The sequence below is a fragment of the Miniopterus natalensis genome, chromosome 8 (genome assembly GCF_054644295.1).
Source record: "Miniopterus natalensis isolate mMinNat1 chromosome 8, mMinNat1.hap1, whole genome shotgun sequence".
In the NCBI taxonomy this organism is placed as follows: Eukaryota; Metazoa; Chordata; class Mammalia; order Chiroptera; family Miniopteridae; genus Miniopterus; species Miniopterus natalensis.
The window spans coordinates 4045425-4057718 of NC_142088.1; the positions used below are offsets into that span (position 1 = coordinate 4045425).

General features: G+C 56.8%; 1 protein-coding gene across 5 annotated transcripts in view; it reads right to left on the bottom strand.

Annotated features, from left to right (window-relative positions):
* The window catches only part of DIS3L2 (DIS3 like 3'-5' exoribonuclease 2), a 213744-nt gene that overhangs the window by 3475 nt on the left and 197975 nt on the right, over positions 1-12294 (bottom strand). For all 5 annotated transcript variants that reach the window (XM_087819517.1, XM_087819515.1, XM_087819516.1 and 2 more), the window contains 2 exons: positions 2258-2441; positions 1428-1514 (listed from right to left, as the gene is read on the bottom strand). In XM_087819517.1, the coding sequence (XP_087675643.1) occupies positions 1428-1514; positions 2258-2441 (271 nt within the window). The remainder of the gene's footprint in view (positions 1-1427; positions 1515-2257; positions 2442-12294) is intronic.

Sequence of the window (12294 nt, forward strand, 5' to 3'; positions counted from 1 at the left end):
GTGGGGCTGGGCCAGAGGCTCCATACCCTCTGCTCCCAACACTCCACCCTGTGCTAGCCAAGGGAAGCAACAGTTCGCCAGCCTGCCAGCCTCAGCCCCTCTGTCCCTGATCATCTGTCCTGGGGCTAAGACCCAGGTATGAGTTCTAAAGGCCCTTCGCAGGGCAGGAATTATGATGGGTGTAGGAAGGAACACCTAGTTGCTCTAGGGGCCCAGCAAATCGCTCCAGGCAGGAAGGGTCCTGCGGATCCTGGGAGCCCTGGTCACAGGCCCTGAAGCTGCCTGCCCTGTGTCCCTGAGCTCTCAGGGATTCGGGAATCAAGGATGAGCTGCTGCCTGGGAGCAAATGGCCAGGTTCCTTCCTCATCGGAGCCAAAGTCACACCCTGTGTGTTCACTTGCTCGCTCCTGGGCTGCTTGCCATGCTCTCACTCTCACACCCTTCCATGTGCTCGCTCGGCCAAATGGACAGCTGGCTCCAGTTCCTGTGTATGGAGGCCCTGGAACCCTTGGCACAGCTGGTGGTGACCTGCTCGGCTCTCCAACTCGGCTTCTCTTCCAGCTCCTGCTGGGCTCTGGGTGATGTCTGGGGCAAGTCACAGGGGGAGGTGAGAGCTGCCTCCACTCTGAGCCACGATTGTTCTCAGAGGTGGCCCAGTTCCCCAGGTGAGCTGGGGTGAGGAGGACAGATGACTTTGGCTCCCTTCCGGGCTGGCAAAGGTATCTCTGGGTAGGGTGGGATGGGTGGGGACCATGGCTTTCCCACAGTGACCAGCCCTCCCTATAACAGCCCTGGTATCCTGTTTCAGCAGTTCACCCAGGACTTTAGTGCTCACTGCTGCCACCCCTGCCTGGTCTCCCATCCCGTCTATTCTTGGGGCTGGGAGAACAGGGCACTAGACTGTCTGGTCACTCCCTGCCATCAGATCCCAAGGTGAAGGCTGGCTTCTGAGGTCACTGGCAGGAAAGGCCAGGAAAGGTCCAGTCTTTTTCAGGCTCTGGGTGACTTGGGAGAGGCCTCCTTTCCATGGAGCTCCAGGGCTGGTTTGACCTTGGAGGTGGATGGCTTCTAGGGGCAGAGAATGAGGGCCCCACTGGCCCTGCATGGCACAGCCAGGGGGCAGTTCTTGGGACTTAGGGCCATTGGAGGGCAGAGCAGTGTTGAGCCCATGGCCATAGGTACTCTCTGCCCCCCATGTGGGGTAGCAGGGCTCAAACGGGACCTTCTAGCAGGCCCAGGCAAACTGCCCTTGAGCAGGTGAAGCAGGCAAGACCAAGCCAGAGGTAGCAGATCAGGCTCAGCTCAGGGCCCACCCGTCCCAGCTGTTGCCTGGGGAGTCCTCCCCCCTCCCCTCAAGTCCTCTGCATGTGCAGAGGTCATGGGTGCTCCTGGGAGAGGGGGAAGATGGGGGGCAGGCTCCTCCTTACCTGCATGGGCCGGGAGCACATGCTAGTGAGCACCTCCTTCCGGGCCAGTGAGTACTTGTCATCTCCAAATATTTCAGTCAGACTTTTCTAGGAGAAAACACATGTGATATACAGTCAGGCTTGGGGAGAAGGTTTGGGGGCCCTGTCACCTGCGGAGCATCTGAGACTCAGCTTTAGGGAGGGAGAGTCAGCTGAGGTGCCCAGCCCTACTCACATGGCCATGAGTGGGGTGCAGGGGCCAGAGTCCCCAGCCTGTGTCCCACACTGGGCCTGCCTCATGGACAACAGCTTGGAGGTCAGTCCTTTCACAGGTAGCTGGCTGGCCCGGACAGACTGTTTCCAGCTGTCTGACCCAAGGTACCTCTCCACCCATCCTAGGCTTGGGGCACAGGTAGAAATAGCCTCTCTCTTGGGGGATCAGAGCTAAGGCCATGGAGTCCTCAGCTCCATGAGGCTTAGCTCCAGGCAGGGAACTCTCGACACTGCTTACCATAAGAGACATGCTCTGGCTTCCAATGACCCAGCCCCTACTGAAGGCTTGGGACAAGCCCAGCCCATACCTGGCTACAGGACCCTTCCCACAGCTGAGCCTCAAGGGCTTCCCTCACCTGGTCCTGGAGGGGAGCTAGGCCCACGGCCAGGGCCTTGAGGACTCGGAGGCCTTCTCCTCAGGGCCTCCTCACTCCCCTGCAGGGGAGTCCTGGCTGAAGGGGAACGGGCGCTGGTGGGATGCAGAGGCTCTCACCGCCCACTTCCAGGCCTTCCTTCTCCTCCTCCCAACAGGGCCTCTTGCTGCCCCCCCCCCCCCCCCCCAGCTCCCGGGCACTCACATTGAGGGCCCCAGAGGAGGTGAAGTCCATAGGCAGCCCCATCTGGTCACAGAATTCCACCAGGTCATTGAGCATCTTGGTTTGCGGAGGGGGGTGCCGGCGCAGCAGCGCCCTCTCGGGGAAGGTGCGGTAGATTTTGTGGGCCACTGCCATGTTGGCCAAGAGCATGAACTCCTCCACAAGCCTGCAGGGGAGGAATCGGTCAGGGGCCCTGCCCATTCTTTCTGTCCCAGCTGCTCTGCTGGCTGGCTCTCTTGCACCCTCATTCTCAGCCTAGAGATACCCTCCCACCATCCAACCTACTTCCTTCCTCAAGTTGCTTTCTCTTACCCCTGCTCACACCCTCAAGCACTAGTCAGTCAGTCCGCATGACCCCTCTGCAGTGTCAGCTTGTGCGCTGTCTCCCCTACTAGATGGGGCTCCTGGAGAGCAGGCACAGGGTCTGTCTCATTCTCTCGCTGCCCGGGGCTTGGCACCCCACCTGACCCACAGCAGGTGCTCAAAAAATATTCTGCTGAGTGACTAGCCTCTTAGGACACTCAGGGGCACCCCAAGCTATAAGAAAACAATGTGCCCCAAGAACCCAGAGGGCTCCCTGTTCCCAGAAGTGCTGGGCTCCCTCCCTCCCCAGGGAGACGAGGGTTTCTGAGGATGAACGGAGAGTCTCAGGCAGCAAGAGTGACATCACACAGCCTGGGACAAGGCAAAAGTGCTGTTGGGGTGTTCAAACCCCACAGTCAGCCTCCTAGGAGTCAGCACTCTAGCTCTGCTCACTTAGTGTACTTAGGATTAGCAACAAGGAGGAAGAGATATGGCTCGCAGAGAACACAGGGAGGAAGGGGGCTGACGGATGGAGGAAGTGCATCAGAACTGAGAGGTCAGACACAGTGGGGAGCTGGGTCACAGAGGCCTGAGCATGCCCCCAATCTAGGGCAGCCTACGTGCTGCTCTCCCACCTGGGGCCCCCATAGATCACACATGTGCACAAGAGCTGAGGCCTCTGGGAAGGAGGCTCAGCCACGTCCTGGTGCCATGGTGGCCAGGGTGCCCCGAGTGGGGAAAGTCTTGCTCAGGATAGAAAAGACTCCCGTCTTTAACCTGAACCCCAGTCTGCAAGTCAAGCCTGTGCTTCTCCCACCAAGGCGGAGGTCAGAGAGGAAGCTCCGGCAGGTCGGGCAGTAGCTGGAGGCCCAGCATGAACTTCCCTTTCTGGAGGTGTGGGTAGTGCCGCAGGGTTAGCCTTGTCACCTCACCAAGCTCTAGGAAAGAAAAGTAGCCAGGTGTGCTCTCCTTCCCGAGAGCACACCCACACCTTTCTTCCCTCTCAGGTGTGCATCTCCTAAACTCTAAGGGTCTCCATGAGACTTATAACCAGGGGAGCAATGGGCAGCGGCAGCTCGCCCTGGGCTCACCCCATGAACCTGTCTCCAAGGACCCCTTTTCTCTGACTTTGCAGTGAGCTAACAACAGCACAGCCTAGGCTCATTTCTTTCCTATAACATTTCTGAGAGCCAAAGCAGCCCAGCCTAGGCTCTCTCCTGTAGCTTCTTCTATCCTAAGTCCTTTCTCTTTCATTGTGCCCAGCTTTAATAAACATACTCTAAAAAAAATAAAATAAAAAAGATAGAAAAGTAGCCAGTGACGGGAGGGGGTGAGGGTGGGGCATGAGTGTGTAAAACTCCTCCTCCCCCAGACTGAGCCAGCCTCAGCAGAAGTGTGGCTCTGGTTTACCAAGCTGTCCCACCAGCACATCTGTCTCTCCCAGAGCCCTCCTTACAAGTCCTGCACTCCTAGCCCCTCCTCCACAGGGCTGCTTTGGACCTGCCCACCATGGGGGAAGGATACAGCCTGGGTGTAGGACGCTGGCTCGGACCTCTGCTGGCCATGTACCATGCAGGAAGCCAGTGTGGGGAATGAGGAGTTTCTTCATTCCCACCGGGAGGCCCTAACAACGTTTAAAGTGGCCATTCTGACCCTTCCCCTCCCCCATCTGTCCTTTAGCACATTACTTCCTGTGGAAAACCTTTGAGTTCAAGCACCTGAACCCAATGACCAAAAACCTCCTCAGATGAGGTCTGGACCAGGTTCCACATGATCTTGCTGTAGGACCCTGAACAAGTCACGGGCCTCCTCTGACCCTCCTTTTTCTCAAATGTAGAACAGGAACATGGATAAATAGCACCTGCTTTGCAGGGTGGCTGGGAAGACCAACCCTGTGCCTGCCCCATCCTCAGGCTCAAGACACGGGAGGTGTTTCCTCTCTCCCTGCCTTCCCTGCCAAGTGGCCAGAGTGCCCTGTGATTTTCATCCCTGACATCTGTCCCCCTTCCTCGCCCTTTCCATGCCTTCCCGGAAGGCCCAGGCTGCTCTACGCTCACTTGTGTGACAGTCCAGCATAATCTAACCAATGTTTGGTTTTCTTATTTAGATCTTGTCAACACGAGTATCAGTTCCTGCTCAATAAATGTCTGACTGGAATGATTGTCTGCTCTTGGTCAGACACTGCAGGCCACCATCAGCTAAATGCTTCAGATGCATCCATTCGTTCATTCGTTTGTCCCCTCAACAAACATTACTGTGTGCCAGGCAGTTCTAGACTTGTCTCCCCACGCAGTCTGAGAATCGTGGGCAGGGGCACATGTGTTCTTCAGAGCCCCCAGGCTTCAGCCCAGCAGCAGGCTAGGGTGAAGACTTTGGGCTGCATTTTGCCAGCATGGCCAGCAGGGGGCAGCATGTCCCCACAACAGGGCTGCAGGGCAGAGTAGTCGAGCTGAGCTGGGGCAGCTTCTGCCTGTCCCCCACTCTGCTCTCCCCGCCTGGGTCAAAGAAACTGAATGCCTGGGCAGCCTCCCCAGGCAGAGCCGTTCCTGCCTCACCCCTCAAGGTCTTAGGTAAGGAGAACAGGAGGGAAGGGAGGGGGAGAGTGGGGCCAATGTCCAAAGCCCCAGGCAGTGACAACAGACCCCAGTCAAGCTGCTTCCCCTGTGACCTCATTAGCTGTTCTCCCTGGCCCCCCAGTACAGTGCTGTGAGTCACCTGAGGCTGGTGAGAGAAAAACAGGTGTGCTCTTATTGACTTTGAGAGAAAAGTCTGGCGAAGCTTTGGATGCAGGGGCTGAACTTAGACAGGTCCTTGGTGCCTGGGGGGGGGGGGGTTCCAATTCTCTTTGAGCATCTTAGCCCCTCCCTCACAACAGAGTGGCAGGAGTTAGGAGGGCAGCCTGTGGGATCCTCTCCAAATCAGTTCGCTGATATCAAGCATTCATCCCAGAAAACCGTCAATGTCATCAAATTGGAGGAAGTGCAGCAGCAATAAGCCCGGTTCTCTCAGTGCCGCCATGGCTCATTAGTGTTTTAGGACAGCTGCAGGGACCGTTTCCCCACAACCTGTCCTTAAAATCCTTCCCATCAGCAGGTGGGAGAGGGAGGGGTAAAGAGAACCTGCCACGAGTAAGCATGAGAAAGCAGGAGCGGGGCCTGGAGTGCCAAGGTGGTAAAGCCCTGTGATGGCTGGGAGGGGCGCAGCGCAGATGGAACTGGGTCTCCATGGAATGCAAGAACAGAAAGGCCAAGAAAAGCCAGGCAGCCAACTACCAGATTCCAGAGTTCAGGGTTCACTGTCAAAAATTTGGCCAGGAACCACGGGAAGGAGAACTGGTCTGGCCTGGGGTGTGTCACAGCGCTCCTCTGGGGCCAGCAAAAGCCCCTCGCATCAGGATCAGTTCCCTGGAAGGACCGGCAGGGGGCCCCCAACATCTTCCTTCCACAGGGCCTGGGACGTGGCAGGAGCAGCTTAGAACCCAGGAACTTCTGGGCAGGGAAGAGCCTTCGTTTATAAGCTGCAGCCCTGCAGCCCAAGGTCCAGGGGCTCCGGGCTCCCATTCAGTGTTTTTTCCTTCATCAAAGCCAGCTCTGGGGCTAAGGGTTGCTCTCAGCCAGGGAAAGAGGGTGATTACAAGAGGAGCTCTGGCATCTGACCTCATCAGCAAGCACCCCTTCACCCTGATCTCCTTCCGTGTTTGAGGGGCAGTGCTGCACACAAAGACCTGCAGCCAGGCCTTAGACGATGCCCCAAGCTGTTCTGGGTGGTTAGGACGCACTGCTGAGAGCAAACTGCACACACTGGGGCTTGGGAGCCTGAGTGGGGATGGAGCCCTGAACGCTGCCCTGATCATAACCCCTCCCCTCCCCTTCTCCCAGCATGGCACAAGCATGAGATCACTCAGTCCTGCTGGGGGGTGGGGGTGGGGGAGCTGGAACTCAGCAACTGCCTGACAACTGCTCTAAATAGGGGCTCAGGAATGGCTGCCAGCCAGGATCACCTTCCAGAACAGCAAGCCAAGCCCTTGGAGACGAGGCCTTAGTCCCAGGCCTGGCATCTGCTGAGCATCTGGAGCCAGTGCCACTGGGGGTCCACCACTCCGGAGGTCTGGGGCAGGCTCTGCTGTGACAGACAGCTGCACGGCCAGCTGGGGGCCATGCACTCACTTGCAGCATCCCACCTACCTGTGCTCTGGGCCTCCAGGCGCTGGAGGGCGAGGCAGAAGGACAGGTGAGAGGCTTCTTGTTCCAGGGAGGAGCTGAACAAGCCCAGAGGTGTCAGTCCCTCACCTGCTATGGCAGATGGCAGGTAAGAAGACCACAAGCAACCTACACACAAGTACACACACTCCTCCCACAGCAAAAACAACTCTGGTCTATAATGGTGCTTTCCAAAAGGTGTTACTGTCACTTAAAGAATAAAGTATAGTCTTGGCCTGCTAGCTCAGTTGGTTGTGTTGTCCTGTGCACCAAAGGTTGACGGTTCGATTCCTGATCAGGGCACATGTCTGGGTTATGGGTTCGATCCCTGGTTGGGTGTGTACGGGAGGCAACTGATCAATGTTTCTCTCTCACATTGATGTTTCTCTCTCTTTCTCTCCCTTCCTCTCTTTCCTAAATCAATAATAACATATCCTCAGGTAAGGATTAAAAAAAAAGAAGAAAGTATAAATATATGTGATGTGCTGGAGATTATTTTGTTTGATGTTCTATGACGGGGCAGCCTTTGCCTTTAGGGGGCTAATGTTACCCTTACCAGGAGGAGCTCCTGGATGCAGCACTGGCTGCTCACTGATGACTGAACCTGTCTGGGTAGCATCTTACAGGGAAAGATTTGGGAAAGGCCGCTCCACCTGGCAGGGATCAGGCAGTGGCTAAATGAGAACTGGGCTAAAACACTGCCCTTTCAGGAGAAGGATGCCCATCCCTGACCATCCAGGAACTGGACTGGACTGAGTGCCCCTCTGCTCATCTGGAAGGCGGTGGCTGTGCTTTGTGCTTGTGGCCATGGAAAACCCTCTGGTGAGGCTCCTGCTCTTCACCTCTCCTGACCCTACTTCCTTCCTTGTTCAGGCCAAGCCACCCAGAGAGGAGGAGGGGCTGGTGGTTACCAGCTCAGCAGATCAATACTTGGGTGATTTCAGATAAATTTCTTAACCTCTCTGAATCTCAATTATCTGAAAAACGGGTATGCCATACACAAGTGTCTTGCCTTAATTAGATGTTCCATCATTATTATGATACTGTGATGTGAATGACCCAGGACTGGGGCTGAACATGGCAAGATGCCCAGAGGCCTCTGCTGTTCTCTTACAATGCCTCCCACTGGGTCCAGCCTCCATCTCTTACCAAGGCCTCCCTACTTCTAGTTGTACCTGCTCTGCTTCCTTCTTCACACCAAAAGTGGTGGATCCTTTCTTTCTTGAGGGCAAACCTGTCACTTTCCTCTCTTGCCTGAAGCCCTTCAGCAGCTACCACTGCCCTCAAGACAGTTCCACCTCCTGTAAAGTGAGGTTTACCAAGCTGGTGTCATGTGCCCAGATCACCTCTCCTTTGTCCCCGCCGCCTCCCTCACACTTCAACCATCCTGAGTTCTTGGCTCTTCTAGCTTCTGTCCCTTTGCACCACTGTTCCCTCAGCCTGGGATCCTGGACCATTCTTCTCCCATCTCTGTCTTAGATGTTCCTTCATCCAGGGAGGCGGCATGAGGTGCCCACCTTATGAGCCGTGCCCCCTGGGCACCCTATTTGTATCCCACCTTGGCATTTAGCCCACACTACTGACCATGGCTGTATCTCCCCTCCCCCCAATGCTGCCCACCCTAGTGCTGGTGCAAGGCCTGGCACAGTGCAGACACTCGATAAACCTGTATAGAATGGAAGATTCACATGATGGGCATGCTCCAGAGTTGGGAGGGCTAGGTCTGCCACCATACCCCTTTCTGCTCGGGCACACACTCCTCACACATATACTTCGTCTGACTCCTTATACCTGCTGCCAGGGGTTGTAGCTAATTTAAAGCTCTGCCTGAGCTCCACTGAGATCCCCAGACCAGGCGAGAGAGAAGCAACACCTGCTCCTCCCTTCCCTCCCTCGGTCTACAGAGTACCGTGCGCGTCCACAGCAAGCCCGTGGCATTATCCAGAACCAGCCGGAGTGCTCCCCTCCCCACAGAGCCCTTAGCTTGTTTCTCTTTGTTCTCTTACTCATCCTCGGACCCTTCTGAGCCGCTGCTGTGGGCTGGGTCAGCGAGAGGGACGAGACACCAGCAAGCACCAGTGACAGATGGCAAGCTGCAGCCCATGAAACCCTCCTGTGGCCTGGGAGCTCTTTACTCTTTCTCTTTGTGGGGACAAAAAGGAAAGGTGTGGCCCCACGCCCCACTACTCCCTGAGAGCAGCTGGGATTCACAAACAGGGCTGTGTGACCTCAAGGCCCTGCTGCAGCCAGACAGCGCTGGCCTGGCCTCCCAGAGCCCCAGCCCTGGGAGGAGATATGTCCAGAAACGCAAGATCAGTTCCAAGAGATGGCAAGGAGGAGGGAGACACTTTACACAAAGGGGTGAAGCTGTAATGGTGTGAAGGCAGAACAATAATAAAGCAGGTATGCTGGAGACTAAGGCGTCGAGGGGAGGAGGGCTGTGTGGTGGGGGATGGGACTTCACCTGAGGGTTCTGGGAGGGTTGCAGGACTAGGAACCCTCCCAGAAGAGGGAGAAGAGCCCAGCGACGGTGGGACACAGATCAGAGGCCACGTGCAGTTAGGATGGAAGTTGAAGAGGCTGAGAGCTGGCAAGAAGCAGCCAGAGGCAGCAAGAAAGGGTCGCACCATGGTCCAGAGATACATAGAACGTGAGGCTCTCAGGGTGGACAAGACTGTCACCCTGTCACCAGGCACAGAGAGTAAGACAGGAGAGGAGGGGAACTGGAGGGTGGTGAGGTGGCTGAGAAGGAAAGTGGTGTGAGAGGAGGGCATAAGGCCGAGCTGGGCTGTTGTCCACAATGCCAGCGCTGCGGTGAAGAGGAGGGGCCACTGGACTTGGCAAGTAGGAGCTCTGAGTCTCAGTGGCGGTAGGGGTGGGGAAGTCAATTCAGAAAACCAGAGATTAAAGAGTGAGGGAGGCCGTCAAGGTTATGGGTGAAAGAAGCAAGTGTTCAAGTTTCGTCTCTGTAATGTTTTCTATTCCTGTTTTAAGTATTCAAAAGATCTGAATGTGCTTTCAGAGGCCAAGGAGCTAACGTGAGAAAGAGCTCGAGTTGAGTACGTGCCCAGCCAGCATTCGAGGAGGAAGGGGCTGTCCAAGGAAGGGCAGCCTCCCGGGGCAGGTCCAGACAGGGGGCATTGGTCCCTGTACTGTGGCCCTGGAGGCATGGTCCAGATTTAGGTCAGCACTGAGCTGAACACAGCCGAGCAGGCTGCTGTCCCGTCCCTCAGCAGAGGGAGGCTGGTGCCGGTAGGCAGGTCGAGCCCCCCAGCCTGAGGGTTAAGGGCCTTCATGCTCAGGCTCTCCGCTCCCCTGCACTTACCCTCTCAACCCTGCCTGGCAAGAGAGGCTGGGCCTCCGAGGATGTTCTGTTTCCAGATCCATTTTACCAGCTAAACCAGATGAGAAACTTGCCCCACCCCTTCCACACGCAGAACACTCAGAAAGCGGCTTTGGAAACGACCGGGAGCCAAGCAGCCAGGGCAGTGGCATGGCTGTTGTCCAAACCTGAAAATGCATCAGTTTTCAAAGACCAAAACCAAGTGAGAGACCAGAAGAGCCTCCTCTGCCCTCAGCCACAGGGCACTTGTCACAATCTGTGGGAGTCTCATGCAGATGGAATCAGGCCACTCACAGACTGTTCAATTAGCTCTTAGTGAAAACTGCTAACTGGGAAATCTGATAAGAACTGCCCCCAGCCAGTCTCAAGTTCATTTCTTCTGAAGGGCAGATCTTTCCCACTTGGGCACAGCCACACAGTGGGCCTGGGAGTCCTTGGGCTCCTCATCAGCCACGAAGGCAGCAGGGTCTCTCAGAAGACCTTTGCACTTGACCACAGCCCCTTCTTCAAAGCTGAGCAGCCTGCAGGGCTGGAGGCAGTGGCCACCCTCCTGGGGGACCTGCTGCTCTCCTGCGGCCCCACATCGAGGATAGTGTGGCGGAACACTGGAAGGGCCCCAGGCTGAGGAGCACTGGAGTGAGAGCTGCCAGGCTGGGAAACTAAAGCTCTCTGCTGCAGTTCTCTCCTAGGCCAGGCCAGGGTGGAGCTGGTGGCCTGGGAGCTGGAAAGCGGAGGCCTGGAGAGAGGGAGCTGCAGGCAGAATAGGCCAAGGGGGTGGGGGGCCCACCAGAGGAAATTTGGCAGACTGACTGATGGGTGCCCACCCACAGCTGACTGGGCATCCCACTTCAAGCATCTGAGTGGAGGGTGCTGCGGCCCTAGGGCTGCCCACACGTCAGAGCTTGGGCCTCTTGCTGACCCCTCTCCTCCCGGGCTCGCTGCAACCTGCTGAGCATTTGGACATTCCCATGAAACCACAGGGAAGTGAATGGGGCCTAGTTCACAGGCATGGAAAACCCCCGAGGAGAAGGCCTCTGGAGCCAGACATAACAGGCCCTGTGGGTGAGGCTGGAGCCAGGTTTCCTCTTCTGTGAGGCGAAACCCACTCCAGTCCTTTCTATAGGTTCAGCAGGCGGGGCCCAGCTGCAGGGAGCACGGTTCAGCTGCTTGTTTTTCTAGCTCAAAGGAAGTCTCCAGAGGCTAGGCCTCCGGAGCACGGGCCCTCGGGCCCTGCCAAAGGGAGGCCCAGTGGCTGCGGTAGGCAGGGGGCGGGGGCTTGCTGGGGAGCCGGGTTGACAGGCAGAAAGCCCTTTGTCAGCGTAAAGAGAAGCCTCGTTCCCTTCCCAAGGTTCAGGTCTCTGCTCAGGGAGGCACAGGGCAGGCCCAAGCAGCAGTGCCGGGCTTGCTCATGGCAGAGAACTCCCCTAAGCAGAACCAGGTGGCAGTGTCTGCTGTGCGGCCGTGTAGAGCTGGGCAATCAGGGCTTGCTGGCTCCACTGTGGTGTTGACACACATGCCTCTCTCCACTTCTAGCTGCTGCCCAACTGGAATTGGAACTGCTGACCAGAGGGGGTGTGGCCAAGACACAGAGGCCCAGCCACCCGGGGGAGCCACTGCAGGGTCCCCAACAGCTCTGCTGTCCTGCTTGGACTTCGGGGCCAGGGGTCTCTTCATGCCCCAGTCCGACGATGGGGGCTGGTTCTGTAGCCTTGGACAAGCTCCGTGGGGCCAGCTAAGGCACCACTGATACTGGGAGGGATCAATTTTGATTTTAAAGTTAGGCTTTGGGCATGAAGCTCTTCGAAAGAGAAGGGTGTGCCGGAATACACAGGTGCTTGTCTCCCCCCACCCCAAACACACACACATCCCACAGACGACAGCTAGATAAGGGAGGATGAGACACATGTTCCTGGGAAGCCCACCTGCTTTGTTTTTGCAAGTTGAGAAAGCTTTGCTCACCTTCCCAGACGCTCTTGGCCCCACTGTTGCTGGAGCAGCTCCCACTGAGGGCCACCACCCCAGGCTCATGGCCACTAACGGCTACAAGGGAAAAAGAGCAGCTGCTGGTCTCAGGCTGAGCTGTCTATGTGCAGCATCTCATCAACTCCTCACGGAAGCCTTGCATAGGGAGGGGCGTTCCAGCCCTAACCTTTACAGAGGGACACCAGGTGTCT